The sequence below is a fragment of the Physeter macrocephalus genome, chromosome 13 (genome assembly GCF_002837175.3).
Source record: "Physeter macrocephalus isolate SW-GA chromosome 13, ASM283717v5, whole genome shotgun sequence".
NCBI classification, from domain to species: domain Eukaryota; kingdom Metazoa; phylum Chordata; class Mammalia; order Artiodactyla; family Physeteridae; genus Physeter; species Physeter macrocephalus.
The window spans coordinates 11,799,979-11,823,070 of NC_041226.1; the positions used below are offsets into that span (position 1 = coordinate 11,799,979).

Consider the following 23,092-nt stretch of genomic DNA (forward strand, 5'->3'; position numbering starts at 1 on the left):
CAGCAGGGTTTTGGGCTGTATTTTACTATGATTTTGTGGAGCTAACAGCAGCTTCCTTAAACTTTGCTCCCTGAAGCAAAAGCTTCTAATTTCCCATTTTCAATCTCTTCTTACCCACAGTTATATGGGTGATTAATCTACGATAAAGGGGCCAAGAATATAAATGGGGAAAAGAAAGTATCTTCAACAAATAGTGTTGGGAAAACTGGACAGCTACACTCAAAAGAATCAAACTTGACTACTCTCTCATACCATGTACAAAAATAAATTCAAAATGTATTAAAGACTTAAATGTAAGACCTGAAACCATAAAACTTCTTGAAGAAAACATAGACAGTATGCTCTTTGACATTGGTCTTCATAATATTTTTTTGGATATGTCTCCTCAGGCAAGAGAAACTAAAGCAAAAATAAACAAATGGGACTACATCAAACTAAAAACCTTTTGCACAGCAAAGGAAACTATCAGCAAAACAAAAAGGCCACCTACTGAATGGGAGACGATATCTGCAAATGATATATCTGATAAGGAGTTAATATCCAAAATATACAAAGACCACATACAACTCAACATCAAAAAAACAAACAAGCCAATTAAAAAATGGGCAGAGGATCTGAATAGACATTTTTCCAAGGAAGACATACAACAGGTACATGAAAACATGCTCAGCATAACTAATGCAAGTCTAAGCCACAATGAGATATCACCTCACACCTGTTAGATTGGCTGTTATCAAAAAGAAAAGAGATAACAGTGAGGATATAAAGAAAAGGGAATCCATGTGCACTGTTGGTATGAATATAAATTGGTGCACCCACTATGGAAAACAGTATGGAGATTCCTCAAAAAATTAAAAATAGAACTACCATATAATCCAACATTGTCACTTCTGGGACTATATCCGAAGGAATTGAAATCACTATCTCAAAGAGATTTCTGTACCCCCATGTTCATTACAGCATTATTTACAAATAGCCAGGACATGGAAACAACCTAATTGTTCATTGACAGACGAATGGATAAAGAAAATGTAGATACTTAGATCGTAGTTTTCTCTGTTTCTATATATAAAATGGAATAATATCCAGCCATAACAAAGAAGGCAATCCTGTCATATGCCACAATTTAGATGGACCTTGAGGGCTCTATACTAAATGAAATAAATCAGACAAAGACAAATACTATATCATCTCACTTATGTGCGGAATCTGTAGAAACCAAACTCATAGAAACAGAGAACAGATGGGGGTTTCCCATAATCGGCAGGGTAGAGACTGGGAGAAATGAGTGGATGTGGTCAAATGGTACAAGCTTCCAGTTGTAAGATAAATGAGGTCTGGGACTGAAGTGTACAGCATGGTGACTATAGTTAACAATACTGTATTGTATAGTATTTAAGAGTTTCTAAGAGAATAGATCTTAAACGTTTTCATCACAAGAAAAAAAATTTTGCAACTGTGTAAGGTGATGGTGTTAACTAAACTTGTGGTAATTATTTTGCAGTATATACATGTATCAAAGCATTATGTTGTACACCTTGAACTAATGCTATGTTGTTATATGTCAGTTACATCTCAATAAAACTGGGGAGGAGGAGCTGATAGGAAATTGTAACAAATGTACCTCTCTGTTGGAGGGTGTTCATAGTGAGGAGAGGCCATACATACATGGCATACATGGGGCCACCCAGGGGAATATGGGTAATCTTTGTACTTTCTGCTCGATTTTGCTGTGCACCTAAAACTACACTAAAAAATAAAATCTGTTTAAAAGCATGTGTTGGGGGAGCAGCTGATAGGGAAATAAGAAACTAAAACAAAGTTTACTTGTTATTGGGGCAGGGGGCAGTGTGAATGAGGAGGAAAGGGTTTGAGTTGGGTTTGAAACCTCTCTGTATCTTTTTATGTCATCATTAGTTTTTACCCAGATAAAAGTATTACGTATTTTAAAAACTGAATAATAAAAGCTGGCAGACCAATATTTAAATAGACCAAACTAAACTTTAAGGGAAAAAAATTAATGAAGCTAAAGAGGGACATCGTGTAATGAAAAAGGTATAATTCACCAGGAAGGTAAAAACAATGTCATATTTATATATGCTCAACAGCATAGATGAGGTATCGAAAGCAAAACTGACTAGATTTGAAAGATAAATCAAAATAGTTTGGAGGTTTTAACATACTCTTTTTAAAAGAGCCATCACAAACAAAGTATAAATTTGAACCAAAAAAATCCATTGGCTTGATTAGCATATCCATTATCCTCAAGAACAGACAAAACTATTCAAATGAGGCCATAAAAAGTGACTCCATAAATTTAAATAAATTATTATCATATAGATGACTTCTCACCCACAGTGTGATTAAACAAGAAACCAGTGATAAAAATCAAACTAAGAAAATGAGGATATACATATTTTAAATAACCATGACATGACATCATTGTACAGATAATAAAATAATTAGAATCAAAGGATATTAAAATGTTTGCATATTTATACTTTTGAGAGTTGGCCTAAGTGGTATTGGAGGCAACTTACAGCTCTAAATATTACAATAAATGAAGAAACATGTTTTGTCTTTTTTCCCCTAGATTCTAAATGTTATGCTGAACGTAAGAGTACTTTAACATTAGGATATCTTTTAATATGGTCTACTTATTAACAAATTACAGAATAGCTATATAATCATAATAATGGGTACAAAAAATGTTTTGTAAAATTAATTACACATTCATCATAAAAATTCTTAGGAAACCACGAATATAAAATGATTTATTTTACCTGATAACATATATCTACCCAAAACTTAACACAGACCTATTTAGTGGTGAAATGTTAGAAATAATCCTTTGCATAACTAACAATTAATCAAAGCCTGTTTTCACCACTCCTGTTCAACATCATGTTGAATAATATAATGACATTTATAAGACACTCTACCTAAAGACAGCAGAATTGTTTTCAAGCTTCATTTGCAACATTCTCCAGAGTATAATATAGGTTGGGCTGTAGTACATAAAGCAAGTTTCAGTAAATCTAAAAGAACTGAGGTCAAACAAAATAAGTTCTTTGACTACAACAAAGTTAAATTAGAAATCAACAACAAAAAGATTTGAGAAATTGCTAGATAGAGTAAATAGCACACTTCTAAATAACTCCTGGATCTAAAAAGAAATCACAAGGAAAAATAGAAAATAATTTGATTTGAATAAAAGCAAAACCACAACACATAAAAATTTATTGAATCCTAATGCATTGCTGATGGGAATGTAAAATTCTCCAGTCGCGTTCCAAGAGGGTTTTCTAATTTCTTAAAAAAGGTAGCACTTATTATACAACCAGATATTTCTATATTTAGGTGTCTGCCCAGGAAAGATGACATCATATGTTCACATCTAGACTTGTGCATGAATGTTCTTGGTACCGTTATTCCTAATAGGCAAAAACTGGAGACTATCCAAAATTCCACCAATTGGTGAATAAATAAATGAAATATCATATGCCCATACGATGGAATACTATTGCACAATTGAAAGGAAATGAATTACTGAGCATACTATGACATGAATGAGTTCCTAAAAACATCATGCTAAATGAAAGAAGCCAGATGCAAAAGACTATATATTGTATGATTCCCTTTATATGAAATATCCAGAATGCAGGTTGGTGGTCACATGGGGCTAGTGATGGAAGTGGGGATTGCCTACAGATGGGCACAAGGGAACTTTTTAGGGTGAGGAAAATGTTCTAAAACTGGATAGTAGTGATGATTGCATGACTCTATAAGGTCTTTAAGAAAGCTCTGGCTTGTACACTGATAAAATTTGTGAATTTTATGGTGTGTATATTATACCTCAGTAAAGCTAATAAAAACTTGAAAAGCAAAATTTAAAACTCTTAGCAAATGTAGGATAATAGTGTTATCGCCTTGGATTAAAGAAGGGTTTGTAAACTAGTAAGTAAACATACATAAATCATCTAGGAAAAAGTTGATAAATGTGATCATTAAAATATAACATGTTTTAAAACCATAGAAAGTGAAAAGACAAGCCACAAAGTGAAAGATGATATTTGCAGTTTATTTGTAATACAGTGGGTTTGTATCCTGACCCTATGAAAAATCATGCAAACTAATAAGAAAAAGAAAAACCATTAGGAGAATGAAGAATATAAACATTTCACTGAAGAGCAAACTTGATTTGGCTAATAAGCATATGGAAAGATACTCGACTTCGGTAGCAATCAAAAGTACAAAATTTAGGGCTTCCCTGGTGGCGCAGTGGTTGAGAGTCCGCCTGCCGATGCAGGGGTCCGTGCCCTGGTTCAGGAAGATCCCACATGCCGCGGAGCAGCTGGGCCCGTGAGCCGTGGCCGGTGAGCCTGCGCGTCCGGAGCCTGTGCTCCTCAACGGGAGAGGCCACAACAGTGAGAGGCCCGCGTACTGCAAAAAAAAAAAAAAAAAAAAAAAAAAGTACACAACTTAAAAGTTACCTTTAATACCCACTAAGGTGATAAGCTTTAAAATTTTTGACAGTATCAGGTGTTGGCAAGGATATGCATAAGAGACTTTCAGATCACTGGTGGAGTTGTATAATTGTTACAATCACATTGGGAAACAATTTGACAATTTTCAAAAAGATGAAGCTACTCTATGACTAATTATTAATTGTCTCTATGACATGGAGACATTCATGTATGTGCACAAATGCTCAATGAACATCATTGGTAATAATGAAAAGTTGGAAACAACGTAAAAGAATGTCAGTAGGATAACAGAAATGAATTTAGGTATATTCATACAATTGGATATATTCAGCTTTGAAAATGAATTAACAAAAGTTAACTTTCATAAACCTAATATGAAGCAATAAAGCAGGTTGTAGAAGGATGTATAGTAGTGATATCATTTATCTAAACTTCAAAAATATGAAAAAATAAAATAATAAATAGTTTAGGAATAGGTACATATCTAATAAAAGTATAAAGACATGCATGGCTATATAAAGCAAATTCATGATATCATTTACCCCAAAACAAAGTGAAAAGGATGGGCTCATGGACAGGTACCCAGAGTGCTTATTTTAATACTTTATTTCTTACGTTGTAGTAATGGTGGCTACATGAGTATTTATTATATGATTTCCTTTCTTTTTAAAAAATCAGATCTTAAAAAAATAAATGGGTAAGGAAAGGGATAACAGAAAAAGAATTCAGAACTTCGTTGGCATTATAGAAATCAGCTGTGATCTGAAAGCACAAAATAGAATCAGTTGAACTTGAAGTTAAAAGTTCAAAACAAAAAATTAAAAGACATTATACATTGATGAAAGGCACAGTTGAAGTAGATGATGTTATGGTCATAAGCCTCAAAGCATCAAATATTGCATTCAAATATGTAAGGAAAACCATTAGAGATGCTATAAGTAATTGATAAAATACAATAATCTAGACAGTATTTCTCCCTCAGAATGGGGCCAATTGAATAGATAACATATAAAGATATAGAGAAATTGAGTATATATTCATAAAACTTGACTCAGTAGATATATGTTCAATCTTATATGCTTTGAAAATATACTTTATGGCTATAGGATATTTACTAAAATAAAAAATCATGTCCTTGACCATAAAGTAAACAGTGTGGACACAGTAGAGATTTTACTGGCACCATTTTCTGACCGTAAGGTAATAAAATTAGAAATTTTAAAAAAATTGAGCAAAAAAATTTCAACTATTTAGAAATTAAGAAATGTTCCCAAAAACCTGCTAGTGAAGAGAAGATAATAAAATGAAAATAAGTTCTTTAAAATTATCTATGCATCATAGCAAAAACATACTCAGAAGTAAATACTTCCAATATTGAAGAATAAAGATAATGATAGGAATGTATACTCATATTACAGCATTGATTAAAGGACAACAGAGTAAGCTAGGAAGTACAAATTAATAAAGATGAAGACTAGCATCAAGAAAGAAAATAAAAACTGTTGAAGGGATCACTGGCTACAAGAGTGATTTTATTGAAGGAATCAATAAAATGGATAAAACTTTTTCATATCTCGTTAATATAAAATGGAAAAATTTGGGAATGAAGAAGGGCCTTCAGAATTATAGGCCAGATTATAGTAATTATAAGAAAATATGTTATGACAACATACAAGATGTTCACTTCTAGTCCTTGGTAATAACATCATTTTGCTACAAATATTTTTAAATACTTATTTTTTGGGTTCTCTATACATATACATACTACTTCTTCCATCATATAAAAGGTGGGAAGAGTAAGATCACTAATAAACAAGGTAAAAGTACAGGTGCACAGAACATAATTCTGTTTTGCTTCACTAGTAATCACTATCTGATATTGCAACAGAACCATGCTATGGTCCTTTAGTTCATAGCTGTGTTTTGATACAATTTCTCATAAACACCGACAGGTGCATGTATTATTGAGTTCCTATAGCTTATCCATTCTTAACCTCAAAGTAAAAGGCTGAAGAAATTTAGATTAAAACCTCAAAAAAATTTACAATTCCCCTGATAGTTTAAAGGAGTTTGAAAAGTATAATAGTATCCATTATTTGAATAACTAATGATTCTTAACTATAGCATGATATATAGAATAGTAGCCTAAAATGATCTTACTTTCAGTTTATTAGAAAGGAAATTGAAAATGTAAATAATATTTTAATGTATTTCCTGAAAATCATGAAAAAATTTAATAGCTGCAGTAAGGAAGAGCTATACCACGTAGCTTAATTGAAAGACTCAATTAGATAAAGATAGATTTGTAATGAACTGAACTTATAAACCTAATGCAGTTTTGATTAAAATTCCAAGTTTTCTTTCAAAATTTTCAAAAATTGTTGTAACGCTAACTCAGGTGAACAAACAAGTAAAAAAAAGTCAGTGAAAGATTAAGTAAGTATATGAGTGTGTATTGTGGTAAGTCTAGTAGACCTTATACTAAGGAATGAGCTAAAAAAAGAGGTGAATAGAAACCCCAGGTATACATGCTAATGTATGTATGTTTAGATATGAGGAACGTTATTAAAATGTGAATTATTCAATAATTAGCAGCAAAAAATGTTTAATTTATGAATTGGAGAGTCTTACCCCAAACCATGTTTCCTCTCTCATCTTTTCTCCCCAAGCCCTAATTTTTGCATTTGACTGTTTTATTATTATTATAATACATAGGATTGGTGAAACTGCTGGTAATTTGTACCTTGATGTTGGAGTATGAATGTACTTATTTTTAGAGGTCATAAACTTCAAAGTCTCATAAAATAAAATTAAACTTAAAAGTTTTAACCTTATAATTTTCATTACAAGAATTTATCCTAAGGAAATGACCATGGATATGCTGAAGGATTTATGTAAAAGGACAAAGTTTTGTTTATGGTAGAAAAAAATTTGAAAATAACATAAATGGCCAACAGTAGTGAATGGATAAATTATGCTACATTCTAGTTATAAACTATTTAATAACTGAAATTTTAAGACACAATATGTTGTTTTACAGGCGACAAGCTACAAATTATCTTATGTAGAATTATTTCCATTGTATTGATATCATCTATATCTATCTATCATATACTTATGTGCAACGTAATTAGTCTGAAAGAACATCAACTGATATTTATAATGATTATCTCTGGGTTATAGAATTATGGGTTTTCTTTGTTTTCGTTGTCCTGTTCCAACATGTTCTCTGAATTTGTTACAAGAAGTATTTTTTGATCATCCCCCCCAAAATACTTGTTTTGTGAAGAAGGAAATTGGGGTGTGTTTCTAATGGAATGGTTAGTAAGCTAATAAATGTGTAATTTGTATGAGATTAAAAGGTTACTCTTTTAAAAAAATAGATTGCACTCAATCCAAGTGGGCAGAAATCCTACAAAATTTAAAAGGTAAAGCAGCTAGGCACTAAAGTCTGAAGTCTATTTAGGTCTTAAAGTTAAACAGGTTCAAGTTGTTAGTTTCTCGAATATATACCCTAGTGAAGCCTTTCTGAACTGAATACATAGAGCTGGGTCTTTCATTAGAGGTCCTCTGGGAAACAAAATCATGTGATGTACAGGGCCAGCATGCCCATTTTATGCCTGAAATGATGGATGCCACTTTTTGGCTATCTCTTGATTGCTGTGAGACAGCATTTATTGGTGAGCATTGTTTCAAAGAAAACTGCAAGAGGAAGCTGACTCATCTTTTTCCTGGTATGTGCAGTATTCTTCAAGTCCCCTTAAGAGGTAGAATTAAGCTGCTCTGTAAGCATTTACTTTGGAGGAGATAGTCAAGAGAGCATGAATTTCTTTAGCAGTTGAAATTATGGTGTCCCAGTTAAGAAATTACTCTAAATTCCAGATAGCCTAATTTAAATGACTTTTACCAGCTTCGTGTATCAAAGAGATATATCAAGAGATATACATTGGCATTTGTTTTTCTTGATTGGGAGCAAATGAAAGTGTCAGGCTTCCTTTCCTTAGATGTGGCTTGAGTTGGAAGAGACTAAAAGCCTTCCCCTTCATAATCCCAAAATATCCATCTGTCCTGTTATTATTATTATTTTTTAATGACCATTTGACTTTTCCCAGTCTTAAGTGTTTCACAAACACAGCCATTAGACACTTGCCCTAGCTTCCTTTTGGATTTAGGTAATTGCTGTTTCCTTCTCTGGGCTGAGGAGGATTGGGTGAGGGGAAATAGCTGTCCTGCCTCTTTTGTTGTGCAGTGTGAAGCTTGACAGCTGATGTTAGAAGAGAGGATTTCCAGGTGAGTGGTGCCCAGATAAATGGTTCATTATTTAATTTGTGCATTAATTAAGGTAGCAGTAGCTCCTGTAACAAACAGTGAAGTTTTAGTAACTTACCAAACTAGTAGTTTCTTTCTTATTCACTTAAAATCCAAATGGGTATCCTCAGCAGTTGATTTTCTTCAAGCTGTGCTTTGGAGACGCAGGCTGCTTCTTTCATCTAGTACCTCTGTGTCTTCATCATAAGGCTCCTGTGTTGCTGCCTTGAGGAAGAGCATGGAAGAGTACATGAGTGTTTTTTCTGTAGCCCAGGCCTAAAAATGACCCACAACTTTTCTTCTCAGGTTCCATTGGCTAGAACTCAGTGGCCACACATAGCTATAAGAGAGGCTGGAATTATAGTATAGCTGTGGGCTCAGGAAGAAAGGAACAAAAGTTTGGTGACTACCTAGTCAGTTTGTGTTACAGTTGCCAAATCCACACAGGGAACAATAGAAAATCAAGGTAAGAAATGAAATACTGAGCGTTGGGGGCCAAGATGTTCCAGATCTTGACTTCTAAGAAAGTGACATGAATGAAAGGCATGTAGTAATTCCCTGGGCTAGAGCTAAGTGTTCCAGGAGGACTTTAATAGAGCTTTCTATTCTAAGTATGGATTTGGTAGGGGAGCAGTTAAATGGGCCACAGATACAAGCAGTAATGAGTTCCCTTTACTTCTGTCATTATTTTGCTTTCTATTCAGTTTTAACCATACTTATACACTTTTGTTATTAAAGTTTTACATAGATTATTTCATAGACTTTGGGCAGAAAGGATTTGAAAATTCTGTTGTCTCTGTGTTAAGGGAAACTAATAATTTAACCTAAGAAAATAACTCCTAAATAGCTATTAGAAATTTGAAAATTATAGCTGTCAACATTTATACAGTGTTTTATAATTTGTATACTTAACGTTTTAGTTTGTGCGGACATTTTGAGAAGTGTTTAAATAGTCTTGGTATTTTAGAAGACAGCTATACTATAAACTGTCATTTAGTAGATGGAAGTTAGTAAACATTACTTATGTAATTCTGTATCTGCTTATAGATTTTACTACTTATCCTAACATGTGATTAGAAAATCCAATGTGTTTCCTAGTATGATTTTTTTTTTTTTTTGCCCCTGTTTCTCCAGGAGAAAAGTTGAAATTATGCATACCCACAGTCTTTTTACTCTTCTTGGAGAGAGGCTGATGTTGCATACAAACACTGTGACTGTCACCACGTACAACACACTTTATGAGGTAAAAACTTAAAATGTGTGATGCTAATTTTAAATGTATGCAGTGGAAACCCTCTGTGATTGGAATAGCAGTCGGTCAGTTAATCTAAAAAGGAAGTAATCCTTAAAAAAAAAAGATGAACACATACTTATGTTTTAAAATTTTTGTTTAAAACATATCCATGTACATTTATTTGCCAATCTTTTTATGTTGGGCCTAGGCATTTTCTTTAAGTATGGGTTGGCTGATTGGCTTTGCAGAGTTTTTCTCACATAAATCACACCCATTATGCATTATTTATTCGTTCTTTCCCTCCCCTTACACTCCCCACTTTTCCCTCTCTCTGTCTCTGATATGTAGCAACTACTAACATTAAACTAGAGTTGAGACTGGGATAAAATGTAGGTAAGAATTATTTGTAAAAATGGTATCTGGAGAAACTTTAGATCCTATCATCTCAATTCAGAAATCCTTTTCTTAATTATTTCTAACAGATAGCCATACAAATTGGGTTCATTATTTTCTGTGAAATGTGTGTACTACCTCATTTTAAATACCAGTAAAATATTAGGAATGTTCTCTTATATTAACCTTCATTTTACTTTCCTGCAGCTGATTTTCAGAGATCTTACTTCTTTTCTCTAGCACAAAGATTAGCAAACTATAAGCACCTGTCTTTGTAGGGCCTTGAGCTAAGGATTGTTTTTATGTTTTTAAATGGTTGAAAGTAATAGAAAGAAAAATAATGTATGACATGTAAGCCTTATATGAAATTTAGATTTCAGTGTCCATAAATAGTTTTGTAGGAACATAGCCATGTTCATTCCCTTACATATTGCCAATGGCTGCTTTTGCATTATAGTAGCTGAGTTGAGTACTTGCAACAGAGAACGTTTGTCATCTTCACATTGCTGCTCGGTACAATGCAGTAACTGGACGGTGTTTCACGTACCACCTGTATTGCCCAACCTAATATATTTTTTTAATAACTGTATATCCATCATGTCAAAACAAGAGAAAAGTGGACTTCACATCTCACACTTTAACATATAGTGGAGCATGGATTATTTTGTTATAGATGTAGATAGCAAAACATTGTGACTGTTACACAGGGAGACTCTAGTTGTGCTAAAAGCCATAGCAAATGTAGGTTTCAACATATGAATTTTGGGGGGCACAACAAACATTCAGTTTATAGTAGCGGGCTATATATGCTCTCTGTTGCAACTACTCAGCTCTGCAGTTGTGGCTCAGAAGTAGCCATAGAAAATATGAATCATATGAGTGTGGCTGTCTAATAAAACTGTACTTAAAAAACAGATGGTAGGCTGGATTTGGCCTACAGGGCATAATTTTTTTACCTCTGGTTTTATATTCTCATCAGTAAATTTAAGAGTTGCTGCCCTTTAGATAAATGAAGAAAACTCTTTTGGCTACTTTGTCTTTTTCATCTAAGCTTAATATTCCTACTTTGTGTCAGTCATTCCTCAAATTACATGATTTGTAAACTTTACCCTCCAGAGTGCTGCTTTTTAAAAATTATAGTACTATTTTAGTATTTTGCCTACAGAACTGAATAAGCACTAATAGAAAGGCCTATCCTATGCAGAGCATCTTTATTCTGATATTATTATATTTCCCTAATAATAGTAACTGCCTTTTCTGAGTACTTCCTATGATAATCCCCTTGGTAAGTACTTTACATACATTATCTCAAATCCTTACAATATTGCTATGAAGCTGGTATTTTTATTGCCTTTTTAAACAGGCAAACTGAGGCTCACAGGTTAAATAAATACTATGCTCTATGTCATACCACTAATAAATGGTCATAAAATAGGCATTTCTCATAGTATATGTGCATAAGGCAAAAAATATCAGAATCTACCTCCAGTTGACAGTATTAAAGTCCTCCTCTGAATCAAAACTTTGCTGCAATATCAGATTAGGGTTCTGAATGCTAGTGTCAAATACTGATTAACTTGTATCTTTTTTTTTAACGTTTTTATTGGAGTATAATTGCTTTACAATGGTGTGTTAGTTTCTGCTTTATAACAAAGTGAATCAGTTATACATATACATATATCCCCATATCTCTTCCCTCTTGGTTTACCTTGTATCTTTATCTTGGTTTTCTTACCTACTAATTGCTCTGGTCAATGATGCCTGTATATGTTTTTTAATCATTCTCTTTCCTCCACAAATTTCTGACCCTCTGCTTGTTTTTGACCTATTAATGTTAATAGAGTAGAAAGTCTTTGTAGTCAATGAAACCTTACATTAAAATAAAAGTTCCACTTAACATTATATGTTGAATTTGAAAGATCATCATGTGCTTGTAACCTTAAAATAAGAAAATGTCCCATGTATATATACATGCATATGTAATTCTACTTGTCTTCCTGAAAAGTGGCTCAACAGCAAGTGCAGCAGCATCTGTACTACCATCTATATTCATAGGCACTCTCTTAGTGTCCGGATTTTATCTCTGATTCCATAACTTAGGTGGAGAAAGTCAGGGAAAGTTTGGATCTTCTGATACTGGATGTCGGGTATTGGATGTTGCAGAGATTTGGAAATAATGAAGGAACTAACTTTCAGGGTCTCCATCTGACCAATTTGGCAATAATATAGGTTTTCAAAGTAGAAAAATAATCATGGTTCATTGGAATGAGGGCCCTGAGTTAAGTATGATACTCTAAAAAGAAAAGTTAAGTGTACAAAAGGTCAAAAAAGAAAGATGGTTACAGTGTGATTGTTTAGCACTGTTGATTCCACAAAAAAGTAGAAAGGGACTTCAACAGATGGTTTACTACTACTAACAAATCAAATTGTAATATCAGTGACAGGATGGTGGATGAGTAATTCTAGATCATCAAAGTTTAAAGATTGCATCATTTTGGAGAGTGGCATCTGGTTGTAAAAAAATTAAAACTCATCCCCAATGACCCCCCATCCCCCCCCAAAAAAAGAAAACGCAAGTGATAGGTTCGAACTTAAATTCTTATCAAATAGTAAGTGAAATTTAACTAAAGAAAGAAAACTCAACTAACTTGAGTTTGATTTACTACGTGAACATCAACCAAGGCCTGTACCCCTAGCAAGAATCACTTGGTTGATAATCTGCAGTTTGAACGCTCATTTTATCTTCATTTTCTTTTTTGGTTTGAGGAAATTACCTTAACTCCAAGCATTGTATCCGAACACATATTACTACAACTGTAGAAGGTATAAAATCAAGTACAGAAATAATAAAGAACTCTGTCAAACCTACCATATTGATAATGATATTTTAGAATGTGTGGTTTTCACAAAGTGTTTGGAAGTTCAGTTATTGTAAAGATTATGTTACTGTGATCTTTAAAATTCTAAATCTGATAAGATGCCTATGATAAAATAAACAGTAAATATTAAAGGACAAAGTAATTTAGAGTTTTTAGCAGGATATGTCAGACAACATTGCATAAGCTTTGAAGATCCAAAAATCTATTTAAATTATTCTAAAAACACAAAAAAATTTAATTGAAAAAACATCCCTATCTCCTAGTTTCCTGAGGTGAATTTATTCTTATAGATCATATAATGAAATGAGTTGGCTTTAATGAATCCTGTTTGAAATTACTCAAGGCTATTCTTTATACAAATATTTTTTGAGGAATATAATATTTGTAAAATTTGTATGTTACGTTTTATTTGCTTTATTTTTACTTTGTTACTCCATCTCTAAATTATGGATTATTATGTTTTCTTAATGATTTGTAGCACTTCCTAATACACTTAAAATTTTTTGTTAGATTGTAGAATATGTCTCCTAAAGACAAAACTAGATTTTTCTATTTAATATACTTGTAGATCTGTCTGAACAACAATATATGATTATTGATCCAATGCTTTTTTAAAATATTGTGATATTAATTTTACTTTGTAGGTTTGGATTTACTATTTCTCTTTACATACTGTTCCTATAATTCAGTTCAACACTTACCGTAGACAGAGGCAGTCAGGTATGGGATCTTGTCATCTGAAGAGCTGTTTCCCATGGAAATAATGAACTGATTTTTTTAATGTATATTTTTTACTTTATCTTTTTCGGTAAGGGTATAACATTACTGGACACAGTTTTTTTACAAAGTGGTAGTAACTTTAAAACCTTTAAGTATCTCATAATAAAACTTTTTTTTCAAAATTATAGAATCTTATGTGTAGGTAGTATGTTAAATATCATCTTATTCAAACATTCTTTTCACAGATAGAGAAACCAAGAGTCAAAAAAGTAATAGAGCTTGTCCAAACTGTATAAATACAAAGGTTTTCTGACCCCCTGAATACATACAGAGGCAGTTGGATGTAACAGTGGAGTTAATAGTTTGCCATTTTAAGAAATAAACCAGTACTATTCCTGTCTCATAAGTCGAGCCTACTAATCCAAAATGATTTATGCTTGATAAGTCCGGGAAGTCAGTAGGTCAGAGAGGAAGCTCCAGTAGCTCCTGCTTAAGCCTAAAGTCTTTCTGTGACCCATGAATTACGAGATACCATTTATAAAATAATGTTTAAATGTATAATGCTGGACTCAGATCTGTGTCCATAAATAGCATATTTATCAAGTTACCTACATGATTTAATTCATTGTTTCCCAGCCCTCTCCAATATGATAGCCACTAGTCACATTTGGCTGTTGAGCTTGTGTGAATTGAGATGTGTTATAAGGGTTAAATACACATTGGATTTCATGTCCGTATCTGGCTCTGAACCTTCCATCCTATTTTGTTATGGTGCGGGGGCAGGGTTAATTTCCTATGCATGTCTCTAACCAAGTCCAGTCAAACTTCATGGCCCATCCTGAATCCTATCCTTTCAGTAAGTGTTTATATCTACATTCATCTCTCCCTGTCTCCTTATTTATTTACCTCCCCCTCTTTTAAAACTCACATAGGTTCTGTTTTTTTTTAAAACATCTTTATTGGAGTGTAATTGCTTTACAGTGGTGTGTTAGTTTCTGCTTTATAACGAAGTGAAATCAGTTATACATATACATATGTTCCCATATCTCTTCCCTCTTGCGTCTCCCTCCCTCCCACCCTCCCTATCCCACCCCTCTAGGTTTACAATGGTGTGTTAGTTTCTGCTTTATAACAAAGTGAATCAGTTATACATATACATATGTTCCCATATCTCTTCCCTCTTGCGTCTCCCTCCCTCCCACCCTCCCTATCCCACCCCTCTAGGTGGTCACCGACCACCTAGCTGATCTCCCTGTGCTATGCGGTTGCTTCCCACTAGCTATCTATTTTACGTTTGGTAGTGTATATATGTCCATGCCACTCTCTCGCTTTGTCACAGCTTACCCTTTCCCCTCCCAATATCCTCAAGTCCATGCTCTAGTAGGTCTGTGTCTTTATTCGGATTTGAGCCTGTCTCCTCAATATTGATTAAATAATTTTTTCTAGAAATATAGTTCTACCTAGCAACTGTTTCCCATTCCAAACATGTAGCAGAATGTTGGCACATAACTGGTTCTTATAAATACATGCTGAATTGAATTTCTAAATATATTTTTGTAATTAAACTCATATTTAAATAAACTATGACATATAGTTTTCAAAGAACTTTTACATATAGAGCCCTATTTGATCCTCCTACCAGCTTTATTAGATAGGCAAGGCAGTTATTACCCTCATTCTTAGATGATCAAATAGGGGTTTAAAAGGACAATAATATAAAACTGAAGTTTCTTTGAGATAAATTTTGCTTTCTGTACAATGAGCGTTCTCCTTTTTGGGGTGAAAATGTTTTGACAGTTCTGTATCATGGAAGAGTATGGCATAGTCTTTTCCAAGCTTGTCTGCAGTTATTTTGAATCTCTGTATTTGTAACCAGAATTCTTGGGATCTTGTTGACTGGGCTGTAGGTCTACACCAGGACTTTTTGGGCAGGTTGGTGTGAAAACTCCTTGTAGGCATATACCAACCACCGATTGTTCTTTGGTATATGGTTTTCAAAGAAATTTTTATCCCTTTTCTCAGCTCCAACTGATGAATAGTGCATGTCTCTAGTGCTCTGTTCAGAAAATTCTGAGTCACTGTTTAAACAAGGAAGTATTTGTTTCAGTAAAAGTATGGCAGTGAAGAAAGGGGTATTTGTGCCCTATATTTATAATTTTAGTAATAGTAGGTTAGTTTTTATTTCAAGTCAATACCTTTTTGATATACATTCTTAATACACCTAAGTAAATGTCCTATCTTCTTGTTTTTGTTTGTTTTTAAGTCTGAGCAGAAAGGTAAGAAAAATGCCACTGCTGGATGTCATGATCTTTTTCTAATCTGAAAGGATCATACCTGTCTCTTGATTAATTTACTCTCCATCCCCAACTTTCACAACTAGCTATGTACAACTAAGCTCTCAACTAAGTTTTATAGTTTCCTCAAAGTTTTTGTATCTTACTTTGGGTTAAACTATTTAAAAAGTTTCATTCAGAACTTAGCATGTTAACCTACACAGGAAATTAAATCATAATATAAAATGATATCTTTATTAAGTATAATCTCATTGGATTTTTTAATATATGGAAGAATAGAGGTAAACACAGACTATATAGCCTGAAATACAGTGAAGAGTCATATATCCATATTTTATATATAATTAAGTTATTCATTTTTAAATGTAACAAATGTTTATTGACTGCTGGCAGTGTGTTAGGCACTTTGCTAATTGCTAGGAATGTAGCAGTGAGAAAGATGTATAAGAATCCTGTACTCATAGAGCCTGGGTGTTAGTGGAAAAATTAGTAAATGGTTTAGAGTCTGTCTTTCCTTTATTTGGTCAACTTTTGTCATTTTTTGTTATTTGAAAGAAGTTTTTTAAAAAAACTCATTGGTAAATGACAATGAGCCACATTTTTTATAAAGATTTTTCCCATATCACACTTCACTTGAAGTTAGGACCCAGGCTCAGACATTATTTTCTTACTTACTGATTTTCTAATTTTTTTTTAATTAATGATGAAATAACAGTCAAATGTTTACATTTCACAACTTAAAAGTATTAAAGATGTACACTGAAAAGTGATTTCAAACAGAGTTAATTCTTGGAGTTCCTAATTAATCTTTCCTTCTATAGATATTGGTCCTGGTTTTGTCTTTATCTGTAAAAATTTGAAGACTATAGAATTAAAGAGTTTAGAAGTATGTGGAATTCACTAGAAGACCCTTAGAAGAGATGCTTCTTTTGATTTGAACAAATTGACATTTTTTTGCAGAGTCTTTGTATATCTATAATTTGCAGTTATAAATTTATTTTCTAAATGAAATTCAAATTCTTCATCTTTCAGATTTTGACGGAGCAAGTATGTACTCAAGTTGTACACAAACCACATCCAGAGCCAGATTCTACAGTGAAAATTCAGAATCCAAGTGAGCAAACAGCAATTCTTTATTGTAATGCAGTAGTAACATGTAACATGGTAACATGTGAAAATAAATCAAAACTAAATCAAAACTTTTGCTAACCACCTCAGTCAGTATGGCGTTCACATAGTTTCATTTATGACACAACTCACCTACCATAGTGCTAAGCATTTAGTTGAAAATCAGTAAATATTTTTTGAGCAGAATATATGATGTAGTTACAAATCTTTACTATAATTTTTTGTTCATTTGCAGTGATTCTTAAGGTGGTGGCAACTTTGTTAAAAAACTCTACACCAAGTGCAGAACTGATGGAAGTTCGTCGTTTGTTTTTATCTGATATGATAAAACTTTTCAGTAACAGCCGGGAGAATAGAAGGTGAGCAGTTGGAATACTATAACAAAACTTTATTTCCTAACTAATCTTATTTTCTCTCCTTTATTTTCAATCTCTTTCAAAGAAAAAATTTTCAAATCTTTCCTATTTTGCTAAATACTTTCAATCATTAGAAAAGGCATTTGTTTCTTTTATATAATCTTCATACTTATATTTATTTTTATATGATTTTATTTAACTGTATGGTTATTATATTTTAACTGTATATATTAACATAAATATCCAAAAATCCTTATTTAAAATATACCATCCCTTTTCCTGATAACTGTCTACCACCAACAGTAGTTTAAATGTAATGATGTTGGATTTGCTGAGATCATCTATGCTTTTCTCAGCTTGGTCTGATAACTGATTATTGTCGTGCATTCTAAAGCTGGTTACCTAGGACATGGGGTACAGTATGAAGCCATGGTTGCTGCATGAGTCTTAAATTTAACAACTACTGATTGAATGTCTGCCATGTATAAAGCACTGTGCTGCACAGGTTGTCTTAGTGTACATTCTTAGTGCAATTCAGTGGGAAAGATAACAGTGAAGCGATGATTAATTTCTAATGTGTTAAGTGCCTTGTGAGTGCTACATGTGATGAGGGAGTAGCGAAACAATAGCTAAATCTCACTGGAAGAGTTGGGAGAGCAATTTTAAATGATAATATGGATTTTTCCAAGTAGAAGAATGGGAAAAGTCATTCCAGGTTAAATATTAAATATGCAGAATGACTGTATACCTTGCTTTATCTAAGTCAGATCATATTTTCACTATTATCTCAACTTCAAAATAGTAAATTCTAATATAATTTAGGAATTTTTAATGATTTCCCCCCCCACTAGATGCTTATTGCAGTGTTCAGTGTGGCAGGATTGGATGTTTTCTCTTGGCTATATCAATCCTAAAAATTCTGAGGAACAGAAGATTACGGAGATGGTCTACAATATCTTCCGGATTCTTTTGTATCATGCAATCAAATATGAATGGGGAGGCTGGAGAGTTTGGGTGGATACACTCTCAATAGCCCATTCCAAGGTAACAATGGATTTAACATTTTACATCATCAGGATTTCAGCTGTGGATTAAATGCCTGTAGACACTCATCTGGTGCCATCTTGTGGGCATCTTGCAATATGGCTGATTCCTTTATGCCAATTTTCTTTCTTTTCCGTTCTTGTTTTTGTTTTTCTCTCTCGGTTCATACACTTTTAAAGCTTGAAGTATTTTAGGGACCCTATAACTGAAGCTTCAGGTTTATAAATTAGGAAGTTTACATTCTCGAGGAACTCCCCACATATGTTTTCTAGCAGATCTGAGAGCTGGCGTCTGAGCCTTTTAATCCAGACATCCCTACTGGTTCTTACTCATGAAACGGAGTCTTATATATACTTTTTAAGCCTTTTTAAAGTAATCAGAACTTGTTTTTATTTCGAAATGAATAATAAGTACATTTAAAGTATTTAAGTTCAGTGTTGTTTTTAATTGCATTATCTTTATTTTTAATGATAAGAATCTATATGTTTGTTTATATTTTAAATATGGTCTGGTTTTTGGTAAAAGGAAGTAGTCAGTTAAAATTTAGAGTATGTACACCTTAGATTCTGGAAATTCAGAGTTAATATATCTCATCTTGTGGTGTCATAGGAAAAGGATGGGTGTCAGAAGTTGTTGGCTTTTGATTCAGTCTGTGCCACAATTCAGTTTTGTGGCATTAGGAAACTTATTTAATCCTTTTGTGCAGAAAAATGTTTTTAAAGATGCAGATAGTAAATATTTTAGACTTTGTGGGCTGTACAGCCTCTGATGCAACTACTCAACTCTGTCATATAGTATGAAAATAGCTATAGACAATATGTAAAGAATGAACATGGCTGTGTTCTAATAAAGTTTTATTTACCAAAACAGGTGATAAGCAGATTTGACCCATGGACCATAGTTTACCAACCCCTGCTTTTGGGACTTGATTTCCTTTTCTGTAAAATAAGGGGGTTTTATATTAAGATAATCTTCAAAGAAAGGTCCCTCAACCTAAAATTCTGTCATAGTATCATTTAAATATCAATTAATATCATATGTGTCTATGGGAAAGATTTTAAATTTTTTTTAATTTTAAAGACCTTTTATTTCTGTTACAAATTTACATTTTATAATATATTGGCACCTCACTTTTATCATTGCACTAATAAGTTTGAAAATAGTATTTTATAGAGAAACTCATTGCAAATCTTTGTGCAATAAATATATATTGATTATTCCTAACTATATACTGATTATTCCTAAACAAGCCTATGTAAAGTAACAAACTAAAGTAGCCTATATAAAGATAAAATTGTAAAGTTTTAACATTTTATAACTATATGTTTATAGGTATGTGTTGTTTTTTTTTTACCTCACTTGTTGCAATAGTCACACATATGAGTCGTAGAAAACTGATGTAGTAATAGTACTTTGGTTATTGTATATTATTAGCCAGTTCTCTGTTTTAGCTCAAATAACCTGAATATGTAGGAGTTCAGCTGGCATTAACTAGGGTAACATTGAAATACTTCACCTAAAAGAAAATATCATTTTATTTAAAACTTTAATAATGCTAGTTTACCTAACTGTGTGTTTTTGGACAAGTCATATAATAAGTTGTATATGACTATTTGGATGATATTCCAATTACTTGATGAAACTAAGCATTTTGTCTTAGGATTAATATGCACTATGTTTGAAATCTTAAAATTATTTGCACCATTTTTGCTATTATTATAATAATTTTATTTGTCATTTTTTTCTTCTTAATATATACAAAATGCCTTAATGTTTTCTTTGTCCATTCCTAAGGTCACTTATGAAGCACATAAGGAATACCTAGCTAAAATGTATGAAGAATATCAGAGACAAGAGGAGGAAAACATTAAAAAGGGAAAGAAAGGGAATGTGAGCACCATCTCTGGTCTCTCATCGCAGACAACAGGAGCAAAAGGTGGAATGGAAATTCGAGAGATAGAAGACCTTTCACAAAGCCAGAGCCCAGAAAGTGAGACAGATTACCCTGTCAGCACAGACAATAGAGACTTGCTCATGTCAACAAAAGTGTCAGATGATATTCTTGGAAATTCAGATAGACCGGGAAGTGCTGTACACGTGGAAGTGCACGATCTTTTAGTTGATATAAAAGCAGAGAAAGTGGAAGCAACAGAAGTGAAGCTTGATGATATGGATTTATCACCAGAAACTTTAGTAGGTGGAGAGAATGGTGCTCTTGTGGAGGTTGAATCTTTGTTGGATAATGTATACAGTGCTGCTGTTGAGAAACTCCAGAACAATGTACATGGAAGTGTTGGTATCATTAAAAAAAATGAGGAAAAGGATAATGGTCCATTGATAACATTAGCAGATGAGAAGGATGAACTTCCCAACAGTAGCACATCATTTCTCTTTGATAAAATACCCAAACAGGAGGAGAAACTCCTTCCTGAACTTTCTAGCAATCACATCATTCCAAATATTCAGGACACACAAGTACATCTTGGTGTTGGTGATGATCTCGGATTGCTTGCTCACATGACCGGTAGTGTAGACTTAACTTGTACATCAAGTATTATAGAAGAAAAGGAGTTCAAAATCCATACAACTGCAGATGGAATGAGCAGTATTTCTGAAAGAGACTTAGCATCATCATCTAAAGGGTTAGAGTATGCTGAAATGACTGCTACGACTCTGGAAACTGAATCTTCTGGTAGCAGAATTGTACCAAATATTGATGCAGGAAGTGTAATTTCAGACACTGAGAGATCTGATGATGGCAAAGAATCAGGAAAGGAAATCCGTAAAATCCAGACCACTGCTACGACGCAAGTAAGTCATCCTACATGTGTTCTAAAGATGGCATTGAATAGATACAGAGTTGTTAGCACCAAAGCAGAGTAATTTCTTACCAGTCACACCATGTTTATATTTAATTATGATAGCATGGTAATTTATGAAATTGAGTAGTGTGGTTCTATATATAAAAGAAATTTAAAATACCTGAATCATATATCCAACTCTGCCACATTCTGTCTGTGTAACTTTGATCAACCTCTCTGGGCCTGAATTTTCTCATACAGTGCAAGAGGTTGTACCAGATTGAAATATGACCTTTAAGGTCTCTACCAGTTTGAACATTTTATGGCTCTGTGACTACATTTACACATTTGTATTCGAGATCTTCATTCTGAATACTTGATTAATTTTAACCTTTTGAGCTTCAGGCCCAACCCTGTTCTGTGGATTATAGAAAAGAGGACTTGGAGCCCAGATTGAACTGATAAATGAAATGAAGGGGAAGGGAAAAGGGAACTGTTATTTATCAAGTGCCTACTATGTTCCAGGCACTGTGCTATATGTTATCAGATTTAATCCTCACAACAACCCTGTGAGGTAGGTAATATGGCTGAGAAAATTTGGAATTATTAACAGTGAGAATTTTCTTTATAGCCACATGGATAGGGATTCATATGAGAAAATTAGAGATTCTCAGGCTTGGTGGTGAGGAAATGTTAGTGCTGCAGTTTGGGCCTCACCAGACTAAAGCTAAAAACAGATGATGTTTTCTGATATGAATTTTAATTGTTGAGCACTGAGTTTATACTTACTTATTTTCTAGACTAGATAATACCTTATGGTTAAGAATTGAAGAAAACTTTTACCCTTTATGACTTGTTTTTTGTTGTTGTTGCCTGGGTTTTCAATTCACCTTTTAATGTCATCAAAGAATCATTTAACATGTGTCCATTAGAGTTACGTTACAGAGAGTAAACCATACCTCACTCGTGTCTTTGTACTCACAATCTTTGAAAATATATTCTGTGTGTGGAAAAGATATTTTTATTTTTTCTCGACTAAATACTGCCATTTCCATTTTGTGACAGCTGTGCTACAGTGATAATTGGCAGGGGATGGAAATACTGAATTAAGTCCAGGTTTAAAATAAAGGAAAGCATGGTGCATTATTTACTGAGCATAATAATCTCTAGGCTTGCCTGGTTTTCACTCAAAGTTCACAGGCATTTATCTGGTTTTCTAACATATAAAAGGCATTTATTTTTCTAAATCGAAGTATTTTGAGTGAAATAGACTTTGAAGTTAACTTGAATCTGTACAAGTAACATTTCTTTTAATCTTGTGTTTCTAATTACAATTAGTTGATGACATATACCCAGTATTCTCCACTTTGAGTAGAGGCTCACTTTTTTTTTTTTTTTTTTTTTTTTGTGGTATGCAGGCCTCCCTCTGTTGTGGCCTCTCCCGTTGC

At 33.2% G+C, this 23,092-nt stretch overlaps 1 protein-coding gene across 9 annotated transcripts in view; it reads left to right on the forward strand.

The window, feature by feature from the left end:
* NBEA (neurobeachin) overlaps window positions 1-23,092 on the forward strand; it is a 607,387-nt gene that overhangs the window by 152,975 nt on the left and 431,320 nt on the right. For all 9 annotated transcript variants that reach the window (XM_055089393.1, XM_055089395.1, XM_055089397.1 and 6 more), the window contains 5 exons: window positions 9,930-10,038; window positions 17,348-17,429; window positions 17,679-17,802; window positions 18,651-18,843; window positions 20,638-21,654. In XM_055089393.1, the coding sequence (XP_054945368.1) occupies window positions 9,930-10,038; window positions 17,348-17,429; window positions 17,679-17,802; window positions 18,651-18,843; window positions 20,638-21,654 (1,525 nt within the window). The remainder of the gene's footprint in view (window positions 1-9,929; window positions 10,039-17,347; window positions 17,430-17,678; window positions 17,803-18,650; window positions 18,844-20,637; window positions 21,655-23,092) is intronic.